Source organism: Apodemus sylvaticus, chromosome 7 (genome assembly GCF_947179515.1).
Source record: "Apodemus sylvaticus chromosome 7, mApoSyl1.1, whole genome shotgun sequence".
NCBI lineage: Eukaryota > Metazoa > Chordata > Mammalia > Rodentia > Muridae > Apodemus > Apodemus sylvaticus.
In genome coordinates, this window is record NC_067478.1 from 16,753,917 (window position 1) to 16,775,967 (window position 22,051).

The following is a 22,051-nucleotide window of genomic DNA, read 5'->3' on the forward strand; positions in this document are numbered from 1 at the left end:
GAAGGGAATTAGGCAAGTATCAAACCCACCTGTGTGCAGGGGCCTGGGCTTCCAGATAGACTGGCTTTAAGAGCTGCATTAGGTCCAACAAGTAGGCATAATCAAGGTTCTGGGAGCCTACCATATGGAAGGGATATGCCAAAAAAGGAAACCAGCAGAAAATAGAACCACTGGTGTTTGAAGAAGGTAAGTGTGTGTAGACCCAGTATGTCAAGTCAGAACGTTGTGATTGTTATTCCAAGTGTCTCCTGTCTTTGTGTTATGGCTCTGTCACAAGCTGGCCTTGGCTCCCACACAGGTCCTCTAGAAGATGCTAGTGTCCAGGCCACACCTCTGCCCTGAGAGCACAAGGTTCAGAAACCCCAGGAACTCTGCACCAGGCTTCATCTCTCCTTACCCTTTTCCTCTGGGTATGATGGTAGCCTCTGTCAACCAGGATACCAAGTATGGTCTTCAGCATCTACCACTAGATCTGCTTCACTCCTCTCGTGCTTTGCTGAGTTAGTTCACTCTTAACTGTGAGGGACACCTTCCCTGGTCCTAAGGATACGTGGCCACTGAGCCTTCCCTCTGTGGTTTGTCATCTGTTCGTGATTGTTCTCACTTGGTTACAGGCTCTCCCTCTCTGCCAGATAAGTACCGACATGCCCGGGAAATGATGTTGCTGTTGCCCACACATCGGGACCGCCCAAGCAGTGCCATGTATCCAGCAGCCATCCTAGAGAATGGACAGGTAGCAGACCTAGCCTGACTAACTGTCCTCTGCTACAAGTGTGTTGGCTTGGGCTCCTTCATTGCATTTGCTAAACCTTTGCACAGTCTTGCATGCCTCCCTCATTCTTCTGTAAGAAGGCTGTTGGACTCCTGGTTTGAGGGAGACTGAATCTGAAGGCCAGAAATGAAGGCAGTGCAGATATGAGGCCACAGAGTTGAGACTAGACTTGCTTGAGTATCTATGTAAACCTCTGGCCAGTTTTCTGGACTACTCATTCCCCATTCCTCTGGCGTGGCATAAGAAAGTGGCTTTCATAACACCTTGAGAAAGCAGCAGTGAGCCTAGGTATGAAGATGTGTGTGTCTTGCTAGGGTTGCCCTTCACACTTAGCTTTCCAGACACCCTGTGTGGATCGGCCAGTAGCACTTGACCCTGTGCAGGTTGTCCTGCCTTTCTATTCCAAGCCCATAACTGCCCTAGGCCCTAAGGGCCAGGAGTTTCTCAGTGGCACCTTTCTGCCAGCAGAGGTCAGATCCAACAGAAGGAGCTGCTCAGCAGAACAACCAGACTTCAGGTTTGGGTGCTGCTTTCTCTCCCCTTAGTGCTAACCTGGATGTCCAAGAATTAAGACCTATCAGTGCTCAGGAGGCAGACAAGGTCTTTAAACATTTCTGTCAGTGGTCTCCCTGGCAACTAGAAAGGTGTGACAGTAAAATAATGGAAGGCACCTGTGTTCTGCACAAGACAATCTGGGTAATGTCTTAAGTATCCACGGAAGTACTCCAATTCAAATATACCTGGACTGTTAAAACAGACTTCCGAGGGCTGGTGTGGAGCTCTTGGCACATCTTAGCATGAGCCCTCTTACTGCTTTGACATTCTCATCTGAGCTTAGACCATCCTGCCTCCTGTAGTCCATAACACTGCCTCCCACAATGTAGCTGGCTGTTTTCACACTCTGATATTTTTCTCCTTCCCTTAGCCACCAAACTTCCAGCGGGCCCTGTTCCAGCAAGTAGTTGGAGCCTGCAAACCCTGCAGTGACCCCAATCTGTCTATGGCTGAAAAAGGTACTTTCCTCACTCTAGGAACTCTCTCATGTTTGTCCCATCTTGAGTGTCTGACTCTTGTTCCTGAGTTACCAACTGTCCAGTCCTGAGCCACCACCCAATGCCCAGGTCTGTCTACCTAGACATAGTGCTAACCACTTCTTCAGTTCACTGTTTTGACCACACCTGGTATGGATCCTGTTTGTCTATCTATATATCTCCATTTCTCCAGGGCCACCCTCATAGAGGCCAAACTGCCATCTGCCCTGAGTTATTCACTGTAACTCAGGCTGCTGTGGGCATCTACTCTCCTAGGTTCTTCCTAATGGCTTAGTATGCCTAATGCTCCCTTTGGGACATCAGAAACTCTTTGGAGCTCAGAATGAACTGTAGCCAATGAAAGCCCCCCAAAACAATGGAAAAGATATACTACAGTGAATTTCCCAAAAGTAAGTTTCCACATGGAAAACTCTGGGTGCTTCAGTGAGTCCAGTCATTCCTTAGCCGCTCTGGACAGTAACTACTGGTTCCCTCTGGACAATATCAAGCAACTGAGAAACTCTCCCTAAAACCGCAGCTCTTTAGATGCTGACATATTGCCTTGGGCTCCTCAACTGACATAAGAACCAATGTCTGACCTCTATGACCTTGAGCTGAAGCCCCAGACACCTGAATTAGTTTTAGCACAACAGTACCTAAATGGGTCCAGGCTGAGCTTGGCTCCATAGTTCTCTCCCCACTCCATCTGTTGTGCTCGGTACGTATTCACTCCCCAGCAGTCTAGTGTGTTAGCTCCCTCAGACCCTGTCCCTTCATCCTGTTGTCATTGCACCTGCTTATCAAGCGCTGTCTGCTGTCCCCGCTGCCATTGCTTCCTCTCTTGACTATCATAGAAGATAAAGTCTGTGTCCTTTTTAAGGTGTCAAACACTAGGTCCAAATCCTTGGTTCCTAGTGAGCATTAGTGCCAGATGCTCAGCCACAAAGAGCCTACTGAAGATGCCTTCCTAACTGCACGGATGCACTTCCCAAGAAAGTGGCTTCTTGGATTTCTGCACCAATGACTCAAAAACAATAGGCCTTTTAGGCCAGAATCAACAATGGGTTTTCCTCACCTAAGATGCAGCTCAATCTCAAAACTAGCCAAGAGTCACACAGCTCTGAGCTCAAATGAGTATTGGTGGTCAGACCAGGATGCTACATCAGCTGGATACAGAAGAGCTTCAAGCCTCAAGCCATACTGCATCAAGGAGCTGGACATGAGCACCCTAGGTGGGAAGGACAGGTGTCTCCAAACAAAATCTGAGCCCAGAGCTATCATATCCCAACCACAAGGTCAGCACTTAGTGTCAATAGATTAGACAACTTCTATTGGTAATACCTAGGGCCCCTTAGAAACCTACCTCTCACCTGTAGGGTTTTCTTTGCCAGTTACTCCCAGACAAGTCTGCCCTCTGGCCAGGGACTGTGCACTGGGGACTTCTGCCACTGCTGTAGATCTGTTAATGCTGATATATGACAGGACACAGTGGGTATTGCTCTTCTACTAGGATAAATCATTCTCTTGGCCACTCTAAATGGTGAAGGTCCACTGACCTCACTGCAGATTTATGGCTTCTGGTTGACATGGAATGACTCACTCAGACACCATCTTGAATAGACCTTCTTGTCATTCTTCCTCACAGTGTTCCTGACCTCAAGTTCTTTTGTACCCTTTGGATAAACTTTTGCAACCCACCCCCGCAGTTCTTTAAGGAGCTGGGGACACAACTGCAGTCAGATTATCAGATCCTTGTGAAGAAGTTCTCACAATCATCTCTTAAGTGGCTACTTCCCTGAGAGCTGTTGCTTTCATTGTAAATGGCATCCCTTGTTTGGGGGGAAGAGACAGTTTGGGTGCTCAGAACCAAGAAGTTCTTGCTGGATCCCGGAGAGCTGAAAGAGAGAGCACCTGTTCTTGGGCTTGGGCTTCCTGAGGAAGCCATCTGATGCTTAGCAGATTCAGAACTCTTTCTTGCAAGTAACAGCTCAGTGGCTACTCATCAGACTCTGATGCCCTCCTTTCTGCTATTAGCATCAGTATATCAGGAGCTTGAGCAGTTCTTATAACTGAAGTTTTACCTGTGCTGTGCAACAAGCACATGCTAGTCCCTGAGCAAAGAGAAGGAAAATGATGCCATCCATGGAATACCATGGGCCCAGCACTTAGAACCATATCCTACTCAGAGACCAGGCTCCCAACTCCTATCAGACCTTGGAATTCACCATTGAATGTCTGCACCAAGAAAGCCAAACTTTGGATATCTTGAGCTCCCTCTATGTACCACTCACTGCCTTAAAATAGTGCCCATACCAGACACCTGGACGGTGTAGGCTGCCCTTCCAAAAAGCCCCATCAGAGCAAAGCCTCTGAACAGAAGCTAGCTTCTTCTTGCTAGCATTTGTTCTCTGGAAAGAACCAATTAAATGTGCTCTCCATTTCTTTTTCTGTAGAGTGGCCAAACCCCCCAAATTACAAACTCTTTCCACTGCTCCTTTCCCCTTTTACAAAGATCTGTCACTGAGCCAGTGCTGAGGTGATGGATTGCTCTGTCTGGGGCCTACTCTATTCAGCACCGCAGGGCTCCATCCTGCTTCTCAGCGGTGCAAGAGCCTCACTCTGACTTAGCTTGAGAAGAGCTCTTTGTCCTGTGCTCTTTGTGATCTTAGCTGACATGCTCTCCTTCCTGGGACCTTCTGGGTTTCCTTCTCTTGACAGATCCCAGAGACTTGAGGTGTTCAGTTTTTACTGCACTTTCTCTCAGTGTGCCTCATCCTAAATACTCTTCAGAAATCAGCTTACTCTTGCCATCATAGGCAGCTTCAATCTCTGACCAGTCATCTCTCTATGCCTTGCTTGGCCAATTTTCACCTGCAGGGCCTGCCTGAATGCCACTTGTGTGCTGGCTGCACAGAGCACAGCTAGAGAAGCTTCAGGCTATAGGGCAGCTTCCCGAAGTGGGAAGTTCAAGAAGTAACCTCCGTTCACTCCATCTCTTTCCACCCTTCAGTGGTGCCAGCAGCCTCCAGCAGCTGGAGCCTGGATAGCGGAGCCCAAGAGGCCCAGCCCTTCCTGTCTGCCCTCATGGGGCACATCATGGTCCCCCCAGTGCCTCCCCGAAGCCTGCTGCATGGTAAGCCGGTCCCCTAAATAGTTTCTGGTCTCCAACCCTGATCAAGGGCTAGATCAGTAGCTATCTAGACCATCTCAGCCAAGGAAAAAGCTGCCACACCACAGAGAAGAGCCTGCTAAATATTGAGGCCAGGAAGGTTCTGATCCTACAAGCTAGCCCAGCACGGCCATCCCAGCTAGGGAGGCTGAAGACAACAAAACCATCTATGCCAGATACACCACTCACCAGCCTACCATCAACCAGCCAACGGACTAGAACTTCTGCCTGTGACCTACTGTTTCATGGGCTCTGAAGCACTCAACTTTCTTGGCCTCCTTCATGAAATGGGATTATTTTACCCCAGCAACCTGTAATTTGCAGACTGTCAGTATAAAGAAGGGTTTTCTGTGGCCTTCAATGTGAGATGTTCTCAGGACTTTTCCACACCTGCCCAGTGCCCAGCAAGGTGGTACTGCTGTGCAACTCGTGCCAGGGCCCCCAGCTGAGCTCTGCTTCTATTCCCTTTACAGGGCATTACTCCCTACACTTTGACGCCTTCCACCACCCTCTGGGTGATACCCCCCCGGCCCTGCCCGCCCGGACGCTGCGCAAGGTAATGTACTGAAGCAACTGTCCCGCCGCCTCATCTGCTGTAGAATCACCCCTGGGGCCTACAAGAGGAACCTCAGCCTCCCTTGCTCCTCTGTCCTGAGAACCTAAGCTGGCAGAAGCTGGGGGTGGCAAGAGCCACACTAGAGCTGCGGATGACCCATGCATCCTGCAACAAATGTGATGAGGACAGGAAGACCAGAGGGTCTTGTGGACAGCCCATGGCAACAAAAGTGTGTGTGTAGTGAGCACTGAGAGACCTGGGGGCTCTGTCAATACCACAGGCTCTCAACACACTGGAGTCCACTAGCTAAGTAAATGTCCCTGTGAGGGGGGTTATAGTTTATAAAGCTAGTGACAAGGGAAAAAGAAATATCGGGCACTAGAGTTTTATAAAAATTTCAAGAAGTAAAATTTAAATCCTGTTAGCTTAATTTTTCTGAAAATGGGAAGAGATCAAGTCTGGGACCAATTTTAGCAGCAGCATACATAGCATTCATGTGATCTATGGCACACCAGGGTTCCTTCTGCCTGATGACCTAGCCCTTCTATTAGTAACTCAGACCACACCCAACCTGGGACTTAGCCCTAGGTGCATCAATACCTATCAGCCAGGGCAGGGGCATTTATTGTCTCTCAGAAATAATAATGATTCTGGGGCTCCACTAGCTTGCTTTTGTGGGGGGAGATACCTAAGGGGTCATTGCTGAAGAAACAGACATGAAGCTGATGGGACTTTAAAGTTCATTGATGATAAGCAGACTCTTGGTCTCCACATGGCAGGCCAATCCCCCTGTCTAGAGAGGGGTTCTAACTTACCCACCCTTTCCTTCGCACAGTCTCCTCTCCACCCCATCCCAGCCTCCCCTACAAGCCCCCAATCGGGCCTGGATGGCAGCAACTCCACGCTGTCTGGCAGCGCTAGTAGCGGTGTATCCTCCTTAAGTGAGAGTAACTTTGGGCATTCCTCAGAGGCCCCACCTCGAACAGACACCATGGACTCCATGCCAAGCCAGGCCTGGAATGCCGATGAAGACCTTGAGCCACCCTACCTCCCTGTCCACTACAGCCTCTCTGAGTCTGCCGTCCTTGACTCCATCAAGTCCCAGCCATGCAGGAGCCACTCAGCCCCAGGGTGCGTCATCCCTCAGGACCCCATGGACCCACCTGCGCTGCCACCCAAGCCCTATCACCCTCGCCTGCCAGCCCTAGAGCATGATGAGGGGATGCTACTGCGGGAGGAGGCTGAGAGGCCACGGGGCCTGCATCGCAAGGCCTCACTGCCTCCTGGGAGTGCCAAGGAGGAGCAGGCCCGCATGGCCTGGGAGCACAGCCGAGGGGAACAGTGAGGAGCAGAGAGGCAGCTGCACCACCACTGTCCATGAGCAGCTTGCCCAAGCACTCCAGGTCTGAAAAACAAGTCCCTCCCAGGGAGCTAGAGGCTTGGCACTCAGGAGAAAACCACCAGAGTCTGTTCTACTGCCGTGAACTCATGTTTTGCCATGTTCAAAGGCCACAGCAGCATGAAGGTTGTGGCTTCTTTCATTTTACTTTTTATTTCCGTTTTTCTGGGTTTTTCGTTATGCAGTAGTTGCTTTCTTCCTCCTGAAGTTCCAGACCACATGGAGCTATACGGAAATATTGCACAGACACAATTGCTTTGCAGCATTGCAGAGTCCAGGAGTAGGAGCCCAGGCCCTCCCTCCAGGGTAGAGATATGAAGACTGGAAATTGCACTAGGGACCTCTTCTTTTGCTGTATGGACAGAAAAATTCTTGATTGCATTCAGGGATTGCAAGGACCACATGGACTACATGTCACAGGTGGACAAAGGGGCCACAAGCCGTTTTGCACAAATGTTTGCCCACCTGCCCACTCTTCCATCTAGGAGTGTGCAACTGAGGGGCTAGTCAGGCGCATGGCTGGCCTAACTGCATGCCTAGGGCATACTGCCAGGCTTCCATGGGCCAGACTTGGCTCTTATCCCACTTGGATATTATTCATTACTTTTATTTCGGACCTTTTGCTCCTTTCCACTCAAAACACCTCATGATCTGTAGAAGCCTCCCTGGCTCGAATGCACTTGAAAGGGTTATTATCTCTTGTCCTGGGGCTTGACTGAAAGGAAGCTAGAAGGGCTTTCACTCCTGCAGGGTGTTAGGCCCCTCCCCTTATATTAGAAAGAGCTAGTGTAAGAGTGAGGCTGGACTGTGGCAGGAGCCAGAAAACCTTTTTGCTTTCACAGGTGGCCCCAAATGCCTGCCATTTAGAGCCTGAATCAGGGATTTTCAGCACTACCTCTGAGCCTTGGGGTTGGCTGCCCAGCCTGGCTTCCAGGCCCTGAGGATGTGTGGTCAGGTTCAGCAAGCTCCTGGGTTTAAAAGTATATAAATAAATAAATAAATACTGGGAGGAAACTTCTTTTGGAGACAGAGAACCACACGGGTCAAACTGTCATCTTCCAAGCAGCCCAGTCCTGAGCCCTCCACTCCACACCCAATAGGGGCCGCCTACCACTCAGGGTCCAGGACAGGCAGAAGGGCACAGTGGTGACTTTATAGGGAATTCTTTCATGTCAGGGCACTGAATTTATTCTTGGTATTATGGTGGAGGTATGGTAATATTTCACCAGGGTGCTTCTAAGTTACTTTTTTAAAATAACTTGTCTTGCAGCAATTGTTTTCCTTTTATTTGCTTACATTCACATCAGTGATGGCCATAAAACTGCCTTTTCTTTGATGAGCAGTTATGTTGCTCCCCTATTCCCTTTAACTGTTGGCCTTCTGGCCTGCTGTGGCCAAATTCTGGCCCCTAGCTGCTCATCCCTTCTCCACAATTCTTTCCAAACAGAAAAACCCATGGTCACGGTGTTTTTCTCTTAGAAACAAGTTTAATAGAACTGCCAGCAAATAACCTATGGAAAAAAAAAAAAAGAAGGCCCATTTCCGTTCACAGCATGTTGGGGCCCAGGTACCAACAGCTTTCTGATACCCTCAGGATCAAGGCAGAGTGGAGACTGTTGAGGATGTAGGCCAATCCAATAGCCCCAGCTCCAAGGGCACATGCATCTATTCCTGAGCCCAGACTCACTGCTAAGCTTGTTTCTGGACCATCTGGGTTCACAGGTATGAGGGTCAAGGTCTAGCTTTGAATGTGATTCTTAGGTAGGGCAGCTTTAGGTTTCCAAGCACTCGGAACCTCAGTCCACGAAAGCAGCCAGTAATCACATGCAGCCATTCCCTTCTCCACTTGATGGCACAGGAGGCAGGGAGGGAATGTAGGGTTAAGTTCTTTGGCCTTGCTTTATGCAAGGTGAAATATATTTGTGTTACTCCTCTCCATCTTCCCTAACTGGATGAAAAATGGACCTATTCTGAATACTTTTTATTGAAAAACCAGCCAGTATGAGGGAAATGGGAGGCCAGAGATCAGAATCCTTTGAAAAGATTGTGAAATACTGATTTTCATTCTTTAAAGTGTATTTGTAAATACCTATTTGAATGCTGTGTATTTGTACAGGAATTTGAGCAAAAAATGTATAGAGTGTGTCTAATTGGTAATAAGCCTATAAATGTGTTTTTAACCTCTGGCATTCTGTGCTTATTTAAAACAAGAAAACTTCTAAACATTTTTGTGTATTCATGTCTAAAGAAAAACTGACTTAAAATGATCTTACCTGTACCAGAAAAGTTAAAGAAAAAAATCTGTGCCAGTGTCCCAAGAGGCATTTTACTGTATATATTGTGGTAGCATGTTATAAATCCAACAAGAAATGTGACTTTTAGATGTAAATATCTGGTAATTGACTCCCCCCATCATTGACTGCTGTGATGTGAATTAAAGATAAATACCTGATATTGATCCACTGATTTCACTGAATGGGAGCATTAAGTGCCCCCTCTCAAACCCTTGTCGCCGGGCTCCAAGCCCTTTTAGCTCTTACTTTTCAGCACCTAGTCGGTCGCTCTCCGTATTCCGCCTTCCAGGGCGAGTGGCCAAAGCCCTTGTACTTAGTTAGCTTTAGTACAAGCGGTAACGTCTCCAGTTCCCATCCGCGCGTCTCCAAGAGTGGAGAACAAAACCTCCCAAGATCCCATGCAGCCTCGTCGCGAGGTCCTCAGAGGTCCAGGACAGCAGCCAACTAGGCAGACCTAGAGCCTTTCGTTTAAGAGGTTCTGTTGTCTGGCCCGGGGTCTGAATGAAAGTGGACGCTCCCCAAGATTGGCTCGCCAATCCACGTGGTAGTTCAAAACAAGGAACCACTCCTGATCCTTGTGCCGCCTATCATGCTGGCTATGGGGTGACGCCAGGAATCCTGCTCTACGAGTCCGGGGCTCGGGAGGAGAGTGGGTGTGGAGCCAAGACAAGGTATTCGGGTCGAGTCAACAGATTGAGAGGGTTCCGGGTAAGCGGCCAAAACAGCTGCCCTTACCCAACATGGCAGCCTGTGCATCTTCCGCTACCTATGGACCGCCCAGGCTCAATCAGCAACCGACAACTGTCTAGGGTCCAGACACCAGCAGCCAATGAGGAAGGGTAGCGTGGAGCCGCCGGTCTGGGCTCCTGGGCACGTGGACCAATGAGAATGCAGCATATGGGTGGGCGCGGGGACCGCATGCCAATGGGAAGCTCAGGTTTGTGTTCCAGCCCACTAGGCGGAGCACTGTGCCGGGTGCGGTTCATTCGCGCGGCGGCAGCGGCTGTGGTGGTGGTGGTGGCGACGGCCGAGGAGGATGTGGGCTACGCGCGGGCTGGCGGTAGCGCTGGCCCTGAGCGTGCTGCCTGACAGCCGGGCGCTGCGGCCAGGCGACTGCGAAGGTGCGGGGGGCCTGGCGGGGGCGTCTTGGCGGCGCTAAACCCAACGAAACCGAGAGGGTGGGGGCCAGGCCTGTCCCGGGGGTCCGCTGGAGAAAGGGCCTCACTCAGAGTTATTTCCCGGGCCTAGAAACGTTGACCCATTTAAGGGAACGCGTCGGTTCAGTCGCGTTGAAAACTTGGCCAGAAGCCCACATCGCGGGAGTTTTTGTCCTTTCCCATCACTTAAGAGATTACAGGAAGGATTCCTATGAGCCGCAACCGTCTCGTTACTCAGCTGCACTTAGGGGTTCGATGTATTTGGAATGAGGAGCATTTTGACCATTTGGTTCAGCCTTCAATCTGTCCCTTATGAGGTCACAGTGAGTTCCCTCAAGGACACGTGTCCACTCTCAGCTTAAACTTGAAAAGAGCAGTGAGGGTTGTGTGTGGGTCACTTGGGTAATGTTCATTCCCGGCATGCACTGGGTACGAGGACTCCAGCAACCTAAGGATTCTGTGCACTTGTGAGTACCTGAGAAAAAACCATTTTAATCCCCTTTATCAAAACTGCTGACAGAGTTTCTTCCTGGGGAAATAGAGACTAATAATTACTTAGCATCTCCTCCCTCTTTTCCAGTTTGTATTTCTTATCTGGGAAGATTTTACCAGGACCTCAAAGACAGAGATGTCACATTTTCACCAGCCACTATTGAAGAAGAACTTATAAAGTTCTGCCGTGAGGCAAGAGGCAAAGAGAATCGATTGGTAAGTAGCTGGTGTCCTGCTTAGGCTAGGACAGTTTGGTGGGTTAGGTAGGTGGGAGCTCTTAGAGAAAGTAGTCCTAGGTATCTCTGAGGAAGGGAAATCAGTGAAGTGGCGTGAGCATATCCAGGCAATGTGTGGGCCCAAAGGCCAGAAAGAATTTGGTGTGATTGGAATCAGAAGTAGTTGTCTAGGTGCCTCAAGATGGCCGGGGCCAAGTCATGGTCAGGAGCCCTGGTGGAGCATCAGCCTTTGTAGCTTTATTTTCTGTGGTAGTCTCTCATTGGAACTCCTATAATGGCTCCTATATTCATCTGGAAACTCTCTGTGAGTGCCTAGGTCCTAGAACAACTAGATCTGGTCAGTACTAACAAACTAAAGCCTTGGAAAAGAGGTTTTCAAGATGACCTAACAGTTTTCTGGAACAGGAAAGTTGGTTATGAGTGTGCCCTGCTCTTGCGGAGGACTTGAGTTTAGTTCCCAGCATCCATAGCATTCTGTGACACAGCTCCAGGAACTCTGATGCCTTCTGGTCTCCTCTAACACATGCACTTACTCACACATGTAGCTTTTTTTAAGGCTTTTGTTTTGGGTTTGTTTATTTGTTTTTCTACAGTGCTACTACATTGGAGCCACAGATGATGCTGCCACCAAGATCATCAATGAGGTATCAAAGCCCCTGGCCCACCATATCCCTGTGGAAAAGATCTGTGAGAAGCTGAAGAAGAAAGACAGCCAGATCTGCGAGCTAAAATACGGTGAGTGTGACCAACACCGTGTGCCTTCTGCCGTCTATACAAGCCCTTCAGGGCTTAACTTTCTAGCCAGAAGAGTCATCCAAAGTGGATTTGTAGCATAAAGGATAATACTCTGTGCTACAGGGATCAGACTTCCACATCAAAGATAGGTGGAGGTCAGATGGTGACTTAGCATACTTTGAAGGATCGTGGATTGACCAAAAGGCCATCTGATAGAAGACCCGTGCGGATAGAGATTGTAGATAGTAGTGTAGTGCATAGGAGGTCAAGTTGGACAGAGCCTTGGGAAGGAATTTGGCTCTTAGTCTAAAAAACTTGGGAGTGTCAGAGTTTTTGAGCAGAGAAGTGGTGTGGTAGGAAGTTGAGTTCAACAGACTTGTCATGGCTGTGCTTGTGATGGCTCTACACCCCAGTGTGATGGGTACAGCATCACATGACACAGCCCGTTGGTTACACATAATCCCAGGCTTGACAAGAGCCAGGCCTCTCCCATCAGATGTAATCAATGCCAGTGTTTATTACCTCAAGTGGGAATCTTGTGCTCCTGTGAATTTGATTTGGCATCCTGGTTGGCTCTGTTGTAGATTGGTTTGGGTTACATGGGTTATGGAGTAAGCATAGGACTCCAGTGCCTCGTTGGGGAGGCCGGGATGTGTCTGCACTGCCACCAGCCTGGAGCTGTCATTTTGTGCTGATATGTAGGAAGTCCTTGGGGAACTGGAGCTATGTTCCTCCTCTGAACCACGTGGGGTGTCTGTACTTCATGTCATGTAGTGTCTCCCGACAACCGAGGTGGCCTTTCTGGTGAAGAACTTCATTTTGCTCTTGGGTGCAATATGCATTTGTCTCCCCTGCCGCAAGTAGGGCTGGCCATCCTAAGGCGTGGTTTGGCATGCAGCATAGGTGGGCCTGCAGCCTCCTACCCAGCCATTTACTATCCTGCTCTCCCTGCAGACAAGCAGATTGACCTGAGCACAGTGGACCTGAAGAAGCTCCGGGTGAAAGAGCTGAAGAAGATACTGGACGACTGGGGGGAGATGTGCAAAGGCTGTGCAGAAAAGTCTGACTATATCCGGAAGATAAATGAACTGATGCCTAAATACGCCCCCAAGGCAGCCAGCGCACGAACTGATCTGTAGTCTGCCCAATTCCTGCTGCACCTGAGGGGAAAAAAACAGTTCATCTGTCTCTTCCCAAGACAACCATTTTGTAATTTATTTTTTAAGCGGGCTTCTGACAATGAGATGTGAAGCCTGGAGCTTTCCTAATGATGATGTTGGCTCTGCAGTTCCCCCTCACCCCCATCCCCAAGTGGGGAGGAATTTACTTCCTTTTGCTGGTTTACTCTAGGACTTCAAAGTTTGTCTGGGATTTTTTTATTAAAGAAAAAAATTGTCTTAGAAGAGTTGAGCTGGCACAGTGTTCTGTACTATAGATTGATTACTAGTTTATCTTAGAAGAGTTGAGCTGGCACAGTGTTCTGTACTATAGATTGATTACTAGTTTATCTTTCCAGTCTGAAAGGCTCCCTCAGCCTGTCAATGCTGAGGGCCCGAAACTCCCATAACAGGACTTAAGAGCTTGGGCAGCCAATGTCTTGTGGGTTTGGCCTTCTGGGTGTCTGATACTTGAGCCTGGTGTGGTTACTCTTGACCCCTGACTCCCACCCCATCCAGTCCGGTGGCAGGGGCTATGTGGATCAGCTGCCTGATGGGCTGCCTGGGCTTAGGTTAAGTCTAAAGGACATTTACATTTGGCTCAGCATATGCAGAACAAGCAGAATTTTCTGCACTGAGTGGAACAGGTGGTCAGAACTAGCATTTCTTTACTCTGCCTGGTGCTTAAGTTACTAATTCATTAGGGTTCCAGTGTAGCGCCAGAACAAGGCCCCTTGCTTACCTCAAGTTTGGCAGGAACCGGTTTAAAGAGAAGCAGTGTGATCACAACTGGTTGCAGTTGAGGGCCTGAAAGTTATGTGCAGTATGGTTTTCAGTTGTTCCTTTGCTGGCCCTTGTGAACTGTGCCTTAGTAGAGACACTTTGTTCCTGCTGCCTCCAAAGATCATGAGAAAGGTACGACTGCTAAGAAGTTATGTTTTCCAAAGAGCTCATCTTAGCTCCCTTCTTGTGTGGTCCCCAAGTTCACTTTGCATCACCGGGGCCTGCCTTCCTAACATGAAGCCCCTCTGCTGATGCTTCCAAGTTCCTCCTGCACTTTCTCCTGCTGACTGCTTTCTGCTTACGGGAGGAGGGAAGCCCAGGGCGCGTTCTTCATCATCCTTGCAGATACATCAGTGATCCAGCAACCATCTGTGGAGAACACAGACCCTTGCCGGCATTTCACCTCGCCTCCTGGATGTGGCCAGGTCAGCAAGATGTCAACATGGCAAGATGTGATAATTAATGGCGTTACCTGCTCTTTACCCGTGGCTCTGCAGCCCCACCTTTCCAGCCACCTGTCTGCCCAGACACCTACAGCAGAAATTAGGGCCCAGTGGCACCAAGATGCCTGTCTGTAGGTTGCAAATGCATTCTTTCTAGTTTCTGTATCTGGACCCTGGGAGGTCTCACCTGTGTCTAGTCTTCGTTTTCAGAGTCTTGTCAGGACAGTGCCTGAAGAATCTGAATGCATAAGATGCCTGGATGTGGGTCCCGGACAGGGTGTAGGGATCCTCTGGTCCCAGTCAGAAAACTCCATGGAAGGGAATAGAATTTCTTCAACCTAATGGCAGGTTTGAGTGGAATACAACATTGGCTTTGGGCCAATCAACCACACCTGTTCCAGTGGGCGGGGCCCGAGTCCGCAAAAGGTAGGCGGGCCCGGAGGAGCAGGCCCTAGAGCACAAAGCGAATGTGCAGCTGCGGCCTGCCAGGCTCCAGAGGGAATCTGCGCACCACCCAGGAGCGGGATGCCCAGGCAGCATCAGCCACGCAGCGGCGCCAGAGCTCACAGTCAGGCCGGTCCTCTGTTTGCCAAGATGTCACGTGGTACGGGGCCGCGGAGCTCGATGATTGGCCGCCAGCGAAACTCTCGTCCCGCCCACCTCGGTCACGTGGTACGGCCGGCGCAGCTTGATAACGCAGCTCCCAGCCCCTCGGCGCCGCTCCTGCCCCGCCCCGCCACCGCCGCCGCGCCGAGTCCTTTTGTCCAAGATGGCGGCGCCGGGGGCGCTGCCTCCTGGGCTGCCGCCGCTGTCGCTCTGAGGGACTTGCGGGCCGCCCGCCCGCCGAGCCGGCGCGATGAAGCGGCAGAACGAGCGAGACTCCAGCCCGAGCGGGCGTGGCTCGTCATCTTCCGCCAAGCGGCCGCGGGAGCGCGAACGAGAGGCAGAGGCGGGCGGGCGGCGAGCAGCGCACAAGGCCTCCGGCGGCACCAAGCACCCGGTTCCAGCGCGGGCTCGTGACAAGCCCCGCGGCAGTGGCGGAGGCGGCGGGCATCGCGACGGGCGCGCTGCCGGGGATGCGAATCACCGAGCGAGCAGCGGGCGCTCCTCGGGCGCGCCCGGAGGCGGAGGACGCACCGGCAAGGCCTCCGGGGACCCGGGTGCTGGCGGCGCGTCGCCCCGTGCATCTCCACTCCCGCCGCCCCCGCCGCCCCCCGGGGCGGAACCTGCGGGTCCCGGTTCCACGACGGCTCCGGAGTACAAGACGCTCCTCATCAGCAGCCTGAGCCCCGCACTGCCGGCCGAGCACTTGGAGGACCGGCTCTTCCACCAGTTCAAGCGGTTCGGTGAGATCAGCCTGCGCCTGTCACATACACCGGAGCTGGGCCGCGTGGCCTATGTGAACTTCCGGCACCCACAGGACGCGCGTGAGGCCCGCCAGCATGCCTTGTCCCGGCAGCTGCTGCTCTACGACCGCCCGCTCAAGGTAGAGCCGGTGTACCTGCGCGGCGGCGGCGGGAGCAGTCGGCGCAGTAGCAGCAGCAGCGCCGCCGCCTCCACGCCGCCCCCGGGGCCTCCCACGGCCGCCGACCCTCTGGGCTATCTGCCCCTGCACAGTGGCTATCAGTACAAGCAGCGCTCGCTGTCTCCGGTAGCCGCCCCGCCCCTGCGGGAGCCCCGTGCGCGACACACCACCGCAGCCTTCGCCCTGGATGCTGCTGCCGCGACTGCCGTGGGACTGTCTCGGGAGCGAACCCTGGACTACTACGGGCTGTACGACGACCGCGGTCGCCCTTACGGCTACCAGGCTGTGTGCGAGGAGGACCTAATGCCAGAGGATGATCAGAGAGCCACTCGAAATCTCTTCATTGGGAACCTGGACCACAGTGTATCTGAGGTGGAGCTTCGACGGGCCTTCGAGAAGTATGGCATCATCGAGGAGGTGGTCATCAAGAGGCCTGCCCGCGGCCAGGGGGGTGCCTATGCCTTCCTTAAGTTTCAGAACCTGGACATGGCACACAGGGCCAAGGTGGCTATGTCTGGCCGGGTGATTGGCAGAAACCCCATAAAGATTGGCTACGGCAAGGCTAACCCCACCACCCGCCTCTGGGTGGGTGGTCTTGGACCTAACACCTCGCTGGCGGCCCTGGCCAGAGAATTCGACCGCTTTGGGAGCATTCGGACCATCGATCACGTCAAAGGAGACAGCTTTGCCTACATCCAGTACGAGAGCCTGGACGCAGCCCAGGCTGCCTGTGCTAAGATGAGGGGCTTTCCCTTGGGTGGCCCAGATCGCAGGCTCCGGGTGGATTTTGCCAAAGCAGAGGAGACTCACTATCCCCAGCAGTACCAGCCCTCACCTCTCCCTGTGCATTATGAGTTGCTCACTGACGGATATACCCGGCATCGAAACTTGGATGCTGACCTTAGGGTGCGGGATAGGACCCCTCCACACCTTCTGTATTCAGACCGAGACCGGACCTTTTTGGAAGGGGACTGGACCAGCCTCAGTAAAAGTTCGGACCGCAGAAACAGCCTGGAGGGCTATAGCCGCTCAGTGCGCAGCCGGAGTGGTGAGCGCTGGGGGGGAGATGGGGACCGGAGCATAGCCAAGCCCTGGGAAGAGAGACGCAAGCGGAGGAGCCTTTCCAGTGACCGTGGGAGGTCAGCTCACTCCCCTTATGAGGAACGGAGCAGGACCAAGGGTGGGGGACAGCAGTCTGAGCGAGGCTCGGACCGCACCCCCGAGCGTAGCCGAAAGGAGAACCACTCCAGTGAAGGGACCAAGGAGTCAGGCAGCAACTCCCTCAGCAACAGCAGACATGGTGCTGAGGAGAGGAGCCACCATCACCACCACCACGAGGCTCCAGACTCTTCCCATGGGAAAAAGACTAGAGAGAGTGAACGCAATCATCGGACCACTGAGGCAGAACCCAAGACTCTTGAAGAGCCAAAACATGAGACCAAAAAGCTAAAGACTCTCTCAGAATATGCGCAGACACTGCAGCTGGGTTGGAATGGGCTTCTAGTGTTGAAAAACAGCTGCTTTCCGACATCTATGCACATCCTTGAGGGGGACCAGGGGGTCATCAGTGGTCTCCTCAAAGACCACACTTCTGGCAGCAAGCTGACCCAGCTAAAGATTGCCCAGCGTCTTCGACTGGATCAGCCCAAGCTGGATGAGGTCACCCGTCGCATCAAGCAGGGGAGCCCTAACGGCTATGCTGTGCTCCTAGCCATCCAGTCAACCCCCAGCGGGCCTGGCACTGAGGGGATGCCCGTGGTGGAGCCAGGCCTACAGAGGCGGCTTCTCAGGAACCTAGTCTCCTACTTGAAACAGAAGCAGGCTGCGGGAGTGATCAGCTTGCCGGTGGGTGGGTCCAAGGGCAGAGACAGCACTGGCATGCTCTATGCCTTCCCGCCCTGCGACTTTTCCCAGCAGTACCTCCAGTCAGCACTGCGGACATTGGGCAAGTTAGAGGAAGAACACATGGTGATAGTTATAGTAAGAGACACCGCCTAGCCCACACCTGTGTCTTCCAGCTGTGTTTGTGTCACAGAAGCAGTTACTTTAAGAATCTGCTCCTTCTCCACCTACCTTGTCCCTTGGTTTGAATTCTCTGCTGGGTTTTTGTGGTTCATTTGGTGGCATCCTGTCTACTGCTAAAACTATGTTCTTAGATTTGGGGGGATTTCTGTTTTTTATAAGAAGAAACTGTTATGTTTCCCGTGTATGAGATTGTCTGCTGTATTCTGTATTTTTTTATATTTTATTTTATTTTTTTGACTAACTGTATGGAAAATTGTCAGTAAAGCCTTTGTCAGAGGATGAATTTTTAATCCCACCAGAGTCCTGGTCTAATCAGGTTTTTTTCATAAAGAATGGAAGGCTTCACTCAGTGCATGCCTAGGTCATGTTTTTGGCACCACTGCTTCTGAGGGTTGTGCTGTGCTGGTGGTGCGCAGCTTTGTGCTGTGTGAGGGCCCTGCTCACACTTGTCATTCTGAGCTGCTGGCCAGCAGGCTTACAAGGCATGGGCCCTGTTACACTACCCTGAGCTGAGCACATTCAGAGGAAAAGCTGGGTCTCAGATCTGTGCCAACGGGTAGTTGTGTTGTTTTCCCCCTGCCCTAAGTGTGTGCTTCAGTTTGGGCTGTGGCTGTTGGACAGAGCACTGAGTTAGAAAAGCCTGTTTGACAGAGGCTACTTCTCAGTTGTGTAGTCTTGCATTTGGGGGGAAGAACAGTGCAATATTGGTGCAAAGGGCTGTGTGCATGGCCTGCCCAGGTTCCCTTGGGTTCTGTGTTTTAGTCTTAGTTTAGGGTGTCCCAGTCATCTACCTGATTCCCAGGGTTCATGGAAGTTAAATGCTGGCATGCAGGGTAAGAGGCAGCCGGGCTCTGTTAACTCTTCAATGTGCTTCCTTTGCTCTCAGGGCTGTGTCAGAGCGGCCTGTGCTGCAGTCAGACCCCCAACTACAGTGCTCAGTCTGCAAGGGAGTCAGTGCCAGGAAGATGCCCTTGATGAGTGAAATAGTGTTTCGTGTTCTGACCCAGACATGAGGTAAGGAAATAGTACTCCTTTGTGAGAAAGAAGTCACAGTTATGATGGGATAAAACCCAAATCCACATCAACTTTGGTACAAAGGAAACAGATTGAGGAGTCCTATGTCTGGATGGGAAAGTGGCAACACATCAGGCAACAGTTGTCACCACCAAGCATAGTCAGGCTCACAAAGTGGCAGCTTGGTAGTCCAAGCCAGTCAGTCTGAGAATGGAACCTGGTTAGAGGTTCTAGCTAGGCGAGTACTAAGGGTCTAAGCCTACTCCCTAAGCCAGCACCTGGGACCCCTGGGCTCTGAGGTGGACATTGAAGGTTGCATGGAGTTCATCCTTGTCTACAAGGACAGAAACTTAAGGGACTGGACAAGAACAGGGAATTTCCATCCACTGGGCTTTGGTTGGTATTCATGAGAAACTGAAGGTGGCTCTAAAGCAGTAGTTCTCAACCTGTGGGTCACAACCCATTTGGCAAATCTCTATTCCCCAAAATGTTTGCATTACAATTCATAACAGTAGCAAAATTACAGTTATGAAGTAGCAAAATAACATTATGGTTGGGGTCACCACAACAGGAGGAAGTGTGTTAAAGTGTTGCAACATTTGGAAGGCTGAGAACTGCTGTTCTAAAGCATGTGTACTTGAGCTGGGGCCACTTTCTCCAGGGCTTGGAGCAAGTCAGTCGACCTGCTACACTAGGTTACTTCAGTTGTCATACCAGCAGGAACCAGAGCTCATCCTGAACAATGTCACAGAACAGGTGTAGCACAGCTGGGTCCCTGTAACAAAGCAGGCTTCACCCAGGTACCCTTCCCAGGCAGCACCAGGGCACTTTATTAACCCCTCTTTGGAAAGGGGCTCCTTTGGCTCTGGGGATAATCTTAGTGAAGAACCACACCCCACTGTAACCTTCCACTGTCCTCCTTGGACAATCTTAACCACTGCCCTTTAGTCCTTAAGATGTTAACAGGTTCTGCAGCCTATCGGCCAGCCCTACTAGCACTAGAGAAGGTGGGCCAGGTGGCCAAGGCCTTGTTTGATCATGATATTATCTCCAGTGAGAAAACTGACAGCAGGTACTCAGTGCCTGAAATGTTGCATCAAGGCAAAAAAACATGAACAGACAAAAACCCCTAATTGGTAGGTTTCATAGCCTGAGTCTTCTTCAGTGACTCAGGTTTTGAACCGTACTAAGAACATGGAAGATGGAGGTTTTCTTCCAGTCTCTAGAGGCACGTTCCTAAGGGAGTGTTGTCAAGTCAACCAAATTTGTGCTTTCCTATTAAATGTGCTCATCTCTACCTCGGGAGGCCTGAGGTGCTCCCAGGAGCTCCTGGCAGAGCTGCACTAGTGACAGCGCAGAGTTTTGACTGTTTTCTCTTCAGCTGCATTGAGGACCAGCCGTCAGGCTTCTACTGCCTGGCGTCAGCTACACACTTACTGAGGAGCTGAGCCTTGGCTTTCTTAAAAGGACCAGGATGTACTTCTGTGGTACAGGGTCTCTTCAGTGTGACAGGTTGTGTTCTTGGTGTAGCAGGCTCTACCTACCCATGGAGTTTTCACTGCCCTGTGTTACTTGTTTACTTGATAACCAGTGCATCCTCTCAGCAAAGGGAGAAGTGTTTCTGTGGCTGTGTAATGCCTATGTAACAGAAACAGAAGCTACAATTTGGGCAAAATCATTTGGGAAGGAGAGAGGCAGCATGAGCCTCTGATACTTGGTCAGTTTTAGAGGAAAACCTGCAAGGTCTAAAATCCAGTCTGACCAAGCTTCAAGTACCCCTCAATTTTTAGGTCTGAAAAACTATTCAATCCCCTCTAATCTCAATCTCAGACAAGGGGTGGCCAGAAGGCTCCTTAAAAGTCCCATACATGGGGACAGATGTACTCCCCCACCCCCGGTCCCTTCTGCCCCCTCATTATCCTCTCAAAGCCTTCAGCAACTTCAGGCCAGGCCAGGTTCAAGCGACTGAGCCACCTCTGTCCTGGGGATTTGCTGTGGGAAAGCTGTGTTCTCTTACTGTGGAGGGCTCTGCTTTCCTTACAAGTCCTCTGCAGTATGGCCAGTACTAAGAGGAAAAGGAAAGGGAAACCCCACTTTGGTAAAAGAAAAAACAAGGAAAGGCCATAAACAAAGACAGACTTGTAGTTTATTTTGTAATTTTTTTTTTAAATAAATACACTTTACATTAAAGAAAAAGACCTTTGATTTGTAATTTCCACATTGGGGAGAAAGGGAAGGAAAAAAAAAGACTTGAAAAACTGAATCACAAAGAGAAAAGAGAGGGAGTGAATTTATACCCCTAAAGTTCTCTCAACTCCACACGACCGCTGCCGGGCCACCGAGGCAGGGAGCTAGGCATCTCCCAGTGCTCAGGCACGCCATCCATTCCCGCTCTGGCACAGAGGAAAACAAATTAACTTGACAGCATATGAGGCAACAAAACAGGTTAAAAAATCATATATTATATTTATAATAAAATATTCTTAATCCTTATCAATTTACGAAACCACGATTTTCCTCTTCATTTAAATACGTATGTAAAAATGCCTCTATATGTTCTTTAGACGTCATTTTCTTCCAAAGAAAATGAAGCGCAGGGGTAGGAGACTGGTGGATAAGTTCAGACCCTCGTTAGAAATGCCTGGTGCTTTTTTTTTTTCTTTTTAAGTTTTATAAAAAACTATTTCTTGTTCTTTAAGTAAAGAACATTATACAAAGAAAATATATTGTGAAATACCCAGAGACAGGTTTGGTTTTTCCCTTGAGGAAAGCTGTGTCCTTCCTAGGAGGAGGGCACACAAACTAGGGCCTAGTCCCTGTAGCGATGTGTGTGTGTGTGTGTGTGTGTGTGTGTGTGTGTGTGTGTGTGTGTGTGTGTGTGTGTGTGTGTGTGTCACAAACTAGGGCCTAGTCCCTGTAGCTGTGTGTGTGTGTGTGTCTGTGTGTTATTGTTCTTAGAAGGACCCTCAGATTCCAGGGAGACTTTAAATCATAGTCCTCTGAATGCAGGGCATACAGTTCCTTAACTGACAGCCCTGGGAGGCAGCAAAGGGCAGGTGTTCTGAATTCACTCAGTTTCTCTCGCCTGCCAAGATTTTCTTCCAAGTAGGAATGGCACATCACTCATTCAGAGATAAGATGATGTCATCTTCCAAATCAGAGTTGTCCGAGCTGTCTGCTGAAAGGTAAGAGAAGGGAGAGACGATTATGTGCTAGGATTGTAGGAAACTCCTACATTCAACACACTTATTCCTGTGCAGGGT

At 50.6% G+C, this 22,051-nt stretch overlaps 4 protein-coding genes across 6 annotated transcripts in view; 3 read left to right on the forward strand and 1 right to left on the reverse strand.

The window, feature by feature from the left end:
• Window positions 1-9,205, forward strand: part of Dock3 (dedicator of cytokinesis 3) — a 308,913-nt gene extending 299,708 nt beyond the window's left edge. The window contains exons 50-53 of the mRNA XM_052189224.1: window positions 615-733; window positions 1,698-1,785; window positions 5,446-5,528; window positions 6,364-9,205. Of these exons, the coding sequence (XP_052045184.1) occupies window positions 615-733; window positions 1,698-1,785; window positions 5,446-5,528; window positions 6,364-6,873 (800 nt within the window). The 3' untranslated portion in view covers window positions 6,874-9,205. The remainder of the gene's footprint in view (window positions 1-614; window positions 734-1,697; window positions 1,786-5,445; window positions 5,529-6,363) is intronic.
• Window positions 9,206-10,190: 985 nt separating this feature from the next.
• Manf (mesencephalic astrocyte derived neurotrophic factor) lies at window positions 10,191-13,244 on the forward strand. The gene is made up of 4 exons (XM_052187430.1): window positions 10,191-10,342; window positions 10,959-11,086; window positions 11,700-11,841; window positions 12,796-13,244. Exons 1-4 carry the CDS (start codon window positions 10,258-10,260, stop codon window positions 12,978-12,980), a joined length of 540 nt encoding a protein of 179 aa, XP_052043390.1. The 5' UTR covers window positions 10,191-10,257; the 3' UTR covers window positions 12,981-13,244.
• An 81-nt stretch (window positions 13,245-13,325) lies between these two features.
• Window positions 13,326-18,069, forward strand: Rbm15b (RNA binding motif protein 15B). Its single transcript, XM_052187395.1, has one exon. It carries the CDS (start codon window positions 15,081-15,083, stop codon window positions 17,745-17,747), a length of 2,667 nt encoding a protein of 888 aa, XP_052043355.1. The 5' UTR covers window positions 13,326-15,080; the 3' UTR covers window positions 17,748-18,069.
• A 2,838-nt stretch (window positions 18,070-20,907) lies between these two features.
• Window positions 20,908-22,051, reverse strand: part of Dcaf1 (DDB1 and CUL4 associated factor 1) — a 59,546-nt gene continuing 58,402 nt past the window's right edge. For 2 of the 3 annotated variants that reach the window (XM_052187391.1, XM_052187392.1), the window contains exon 24: window positions 20,908-21,966. In XM_052187391.1, the coding sequence (XP_052043351.1) occupies window positions 21,908-21,966 (59 nt within the window). In that variant the 3' untranslated portion in view covers window positions 20,908-21,907. The remainder of the gene's footprint in view (window positions 21,967-22,051) is intronic. The other variant, XM_052187393.1, reaches the window with a different exon arrangement.

Bases quoted from the DNA above. Each gene is read 5' to 3' on its own strand.
- Manf (XM_052187430.1), top strand. From the start codon at position 10,258: ATGTGGGCTACGCGCGGGCTGGCGGTAGCGCTGGCCCTGAGCGTGCTG. The intron at 10,343-10,958 runs GTGCGGGGGGCC...CCTCTTTTCCAG, and splicing joins GCGGCCAGGCGACTGCGAAG to TTTGTATTTCTTATCTGGGA. The intron at 11,087-11,699 runs GTAAGTAGCTGG...GTTTTTCTACAG, and splicing joins GAGGCAAAGAGAATCGATTG to TGCTACTACATTGGAGCCAC.
- Rbm15b (XM_052187395.1), top strand. From the start codon at position 15,081: ATGAAGCGGCAGAACGAGCGAGACTCCAGCCCGAGCGGGCGTGGCTCG.